General features: G+C 45.9%; 1 protein-coding gene across 1 annotated transcript; it reads right to left on the bottom strand.

The window, feature by feature from the left end:
* Nucleotides 1-1490: 1490 nt before the first annotated feature.
* EV420DRAFT_1486560 (uncharacterized protein) lies at nucleotides 1491-2053 on the bottom strand (the record flags this gene model as incomplete). Its single annotated transcript, XM_060470413.1, has 2 exons — nucleotides 1491-1805; nucleotides 1946-2053. The coding sequence occupies 2 exons, from the start codon at nucleotides 2051-2053 to the stop codon at nucleotides 1491-1493; spliced, it is 423 nt and encodes a 140-aa protein (XP_060323043.1).
* Between the last annotated feature and the right edge of the window lie 3475 nt (nucleotides 2054-5528).

Below are 5528 nucleotides of genomic sequence, written 5' to 3'. Positions count from 1 at the left end.
TCAGATCTCAAGTTTCAATACTTTAATCACGTTGGTTGTGCAGACATACGCAGTATCCACGGATAAGTTTTTGAGTGATCAGTTAGATGAGATGCCCTTGTTATGATTTATCATCGCACAGCTTCTACATGCGACTGGTTATGCCTATTGAAAGCCTTAGTTGGACCGGGATGCACCATGCTTCGGGATCATTGGATGAAGATCAATCCTCATTGCACTGCAGCAAGATCAGTTGGATGCCACCAGATAGCAGTTGCCGATATCCACATAGCGATGAGGATACTTCTACTTGGGTGTCATTGTCCTACAGGAGTGGTTGGTATAGCGGCTCACCTCAGTAGATCATACCCTCAGGAGAGCATAACTTGGGTTAAATAGCGAATCCTTGTTCCTAGGGGAATTGCACTTGTTTTTCCTAGACATGCAACAATTAAATGAGTTCAATAACAAGAGGGATGCGCTTACCTGGCTGTTGGTTTGGATTGTTGTCGCAAAAGGGCTAAAGCTGGCTCTGATGTTGGGGTTTGCCTGGAAGTGCGCTCAGTTCCTACAAAAGTATGGTTTGTTTTATGTTTCATGATATAATCAGGGGATAAATAGTCTGTTTGTCCAAGGAGACTGCAGATAGTAGGGTAGGGTTAGACCATGAATGCATGATTACTCACACTGAGAAAAGGCAGGAAAAGGCAAAGAAAAGGTATACACAACATGCTGGCAAACTGGCAGAAAAGTTGAGATATGCAGATAGCATAATTTTGAGTTTCATTACTTCAGTCGTAAGGGTTGTAAAAACCAAGCATTCAGCTGAGAATTGTGCTCAGAAAGAGATGGTAGGTCATTGAAGTCAAAGCTAAGTAGGAGCATGGCCAGCCCGGATCAGGACAGTGAAACATGTGATCAAATCGTGTTTTTTGAATTTCAAATGTTTGTTGACTCCTTCACTTCCATTCCATCATACCCTTGCTCTCAGTTCCACACATCCACCAGGGCTCTGGGGGTGAACAATGTGAAAAAGAATTCTAAAATACTTGTGTACTCCAAAGAAAATGTACCATTAACTGGGGGCCACATCAGCAAGTTCACATCCATATGGCAGGTATGGTTGTATACAATCCATACCCAATATACTCATATACCAGGTTATATCCCCAATGGTGACCTGCCTAATTTCATAGCCTGCCTAATGGCAATATCTTCAAGCCATACCACAGCCAGTCCTTACACACACCATGCCTCTTATAAGCCATACGAGTGTAGTAACATAGAATGATATCATATATGTATTGTACTCGTATTTTCCCTGTAACTGTATGACATAGTAGTGAAGTTAAGACTATGTGCACCCTCTCAACCAGCCTCACTCCGACTCAAAGCCAGACTCAGACCACTGAACATGCACACCATCATCTTCTGAGTCTTTGACTCTCAAATCAACAAGCTTGTAGCAATCCGAGTCAGACTGAGACACAGAGAATGGAGATACTACTAACCTAGTCAGACATCTCAATATCATCATCCGAATCTGCCACACCATTCCCCGATCTTTGTGCTCCACCATCTGCAGCAACTGTTTTGTTCTTCCAACCCTTGGGTAAATAGTTCATCACCTCCTGGATGATCTCCTTCCACTTTGCTTCACCCAAGGCACTTATTTTCATGTAGTACTTCTGGGTGATGGTTCTCCATGGGTCATCCTTGAAACTGTACTCACTATTCTTTGCTGTGGTGTCCTTCAAAGCATATGAATTATATCCTTCTTTCCACAAGGTAAGGCCTCGTTTCACCTTGTATTGTACAGTCAATCTCTGCCAGGTAAAACACAAAGTCAGGATAAATACTGCAGCAGCTGAGAGAGCAAGGGGAGCGCACCCGTTAATTGCCTGGTAATCTATTACAGACTGCCGTGTCAGTACAGGTGTAATAGAATAAACCCTTGCAATTGTACTTTAGTGTGATACATTATTGATTCCCACTGCAAAGGAAATTTGGCAGAGGAAAATGAGTGGCCAACCAGCCTCTGCATCATGACCTCATGGCCAAGAGGTGTGGTCATCATCGACGACGACGAACAAGGTGCAACCTGCTTGGTAAGGTCATGCCTTGGTTCCCACTTGGGTCCAACATGCTGCAGATCAAAGATTCGCTGTTCCTTGCCAGCAGATCAGGTTTGTTAAGTTCTTTTGATGTGAAACCTGATGATGATGTTGAACCTGTCACTGTTTCATCACTTCGATTTATTCCCTTCGCCCTTCTAAGTCTGTCCCATCCATCACAGTGTTGTTCTTGTGTGGCTTCTGATGTCCAGCACATATGTTTTCCAAAAAAGATTTTTTTTTTCAGACCCATGTTTTTTGACTTGTTGTATTGAAACAAAATATGAATATATCTACATGACTACATGGTTCGATTTTTTGGGCTTGCAGGGACGACCTCACCTCACAAGTGGGACTACGCTGGTGGCCAACCATGTGGGCACGTTCACCCAGAGGTCGATGCAATGCTGTCGCATGCGAGCGTGTATGTCAGCCTGACATAGGGACTATGCAACTGCCTGGTGCAGTGTCTAAACTGATACTGTCTGCCTGGTTGCAGTTTTACTGGTACTAACATGGATTCTGGACTGTACTTCTGACTGTCTGTCTGTATCTTTCTGAACTGACTGCTTTCTGAATGGTTCTTGCACACAAAATGTGACCAGGTCACTAAATACTATTCCAGTTGAGTCTAGGGCTCGAAGCTCTTAACCAAAACCCGTACTAATTTGCTTGGTAGCATTCCAGGGGCCAGAAACCTCCCTTCCCGCTAGTTACATGGACAGTATTTATACTATTCTACCCTATCTATATTTTCAATCTTTCCAGGTACTATTACTGCGCTCGCTGACTGAGCCGGGTGAATATGAGCTCACTTTCTGACAGATATGAGCTCATATCCTGGCTCCCAGGTGAACCCGATCATGATCTTATGCCACAACCTGGTGTCCTGGCTCATGATACTAAGTTTTACCTGTACCAGGGCAGAGCCCCTGGTGTTACGGTTCTTGTTTCTCATCTACCCGGCGAGCCAACCATCTGCCTGAGAGACTAGGGAAGCTGCCAGGTAAGTAAAGCCGTACGTGATCGTTCTTTGTTTTGTTATTCTTACTTTTGGACCGATGCCATCAGGCAGCCATCAGTGCTGGGATGCCGGTTCAGCTGGAGCCATGTGCTTTCGACCTGCCTGGACCATTGGTCACTCGGGCTGAGTCATCAGATCACTGGTCTGTTGCCCAAGCCCTTAGGCTTGTCACAGCTAAGTCCTTACTGATGCAGTGGGGTTTAACACTTCTTGCTGTGTACCTTGCAGGTTCTTTCTTACTCGCACAGCTACAAACGTAGTTTGTAGGATAATAAAATTGGATTTATACGTGTTTTCCAAGGGTAGATGCCAGGCAGACATATCATTTTGTCCCTGCATATTCTGATGCACTATTATTCTACAAGGTGAAACATACTTCACAGAGCATTGCAGATATTTGATGTCACTCGATGACTAGTCTGGCCACGGTCCGGTTTGGTCAAGGGGGTACCGGAATTCCGGCCCGGCACACCGGGTAGGTAGGTAGGTCCAGCCGGATGTCACGAAAAAAAAAAAGTTGACCACCATTTTGGGGGTCTAAGAATGGACTTCAAGGATAAATTTTAGAGCATACATGATACAATATATGCTACTGAGTGTGCTACTTACCTTAGGGCATCATACCTAGCGATACCAACACTCAGTCAATGCCATTGCAAAGTGGCCCTGCTGACTGGACATGGTGACATTACGACATCCCATTAGAGCACAGCCATGATTTAGACTTGATAGCGTACAGATTATGTTCAAAACACTTTCAATATTAATATCACGGCTATTTCAGGCAAAATATTCACCGAATTGAGTCGAAAGATACCCAAATTTAGCTTAATGACATCATAGATGTCACGTGAAGGTAGGTAGGTCCATCGTTGGTGCACGAAATTATTTAATCGACCCACTGTCTTTTAATTCATTATTAGGACCCCCTTGGGTTCGGTCCAGGTTCGGGCACATTTGCCTGAACCTCGAACCTGGACCTCAAGGTTCACCTCCCGCCTCCCCAAACCTCGAACCCGAACCTGAGGTTCAGGTCCAAAAGGTTCGGTTCAGGTCCGGTTCGGGTTCGAACCTGGTTCAGCAAAAAAATTCTACGCACTGCAGACTCTAATATTCATACATCTGATACACGATTATTCTATGTCCCAGTTTTCATCATCAAAACATGGCCCGATTTCCATCCACGCTTCATTCTGTACACTGATACGTCCATCCTGATAAGCTTCCTTCAGACGTTGCATGGTGCCGAACTTCTCTGCGTCAAGATTGTGATGGCGAGGGTCAGAGTCTGTACGGCCAGCATATGAGAACACGCGCTCCGAAGGCGCAGAAGATCCAGAGACGGAAAGATAGTCTCGGGCCATAGCTAACAAAAAAAATACGAGTTTGACCAAATGAGTCACTTGTCACAGCCTACATCCCCTGCTTCTCAACATCAACCTATCCCCACCCAACCGTGGCTCCGTTTCACCTCATCTTCGATACACCCCCGTTTTCAAGGTCCCTGAAGTCGATGGCACCACTCGTTTGACCCCACAATGTCTCAATCTCGCGCGACGATGACCGGCCCATTTCCACCCCATCAACGTCAATCCACTACTGCCCAGTGAGGGCCCCGTTCGGGCTTATCTTCGGGAAGCTACCATTTTTGAGGTTGCTGAACACGATGGCATCATTCGTTTCACTACGCCAGTCCGCTATCTTGTGCTACGATGCTCGTGCCATTCACTAGCCCCCTTCCTCAACACCAACTTACCACTGCCCAATGAGGGCCCCATTCGGCCTTGTCTTCAGTGTACCCCCGTTTTTGAGGTCGCCGAACACGATGGCAGTATTCGTTTCACTACGCCAGTCCGCTATCTTGCGCTACGACGCTCGTGCCATTTACTACTCCCCCTTCCCCAACACCAATCTACCACTGCCCAACGAGGGCCTCATTCAGCCTCGTCTTCAGTATACCCCCGTTTTTGAGGTCGCCGAAGACGATGCCGCCCACCGTTTGAGTCCATGAGGTCCCTATCTCGAGCGACGGCCACTGACTCACCCCCATCCCCCTCTCACCAACATTACTCCCTCCTCATTCAACAACAACCCCAACTAGCCTTGTCTTCAGTGCACCCCCGTTTTCGAGGTCTCTGAAGACGATGTTATTGTCTGTTTAACTGCTCAGATTTCTGTGTGAAGATGTAATCTGACTATTGTACGATGTATGCTGGTGGCTTAAACCTTATCTCATTTAGCTATACAGTTACCTCCACTATCACTCTCAGCTCAACATATTAGATAGCAGTCAAAAAATTTGCATGATATAACTTCTGGAAGCTTTACCTGAAAAATCGTGAATTATTTCGAGGTAGGTTCGCAAGGTTCGGACCGGGTCCGAACCGGGTCCAGAATTTTCAAAGAGGTTG

The sequence above is a fragment of the Desarmillaria tabescens genome, assembly GCF_030435595.1.
Source record: "Desarmillaria tabescens strain CCBAS 213 chromosome Unknown EV420scaffold_93, whole genome shotgun sequence".
NCBI classification, from domain to species: domain Eukaryota; kingdom Fungi; phylum Basidiomycota; class Agaricomycetes; order Agaricales; family Physalacriaceae; genus Desarmillaria; species Desarmillaria tabescens.
This window is presented reverse-complemented; position numbering and strand designations above follow the sequence as displayed.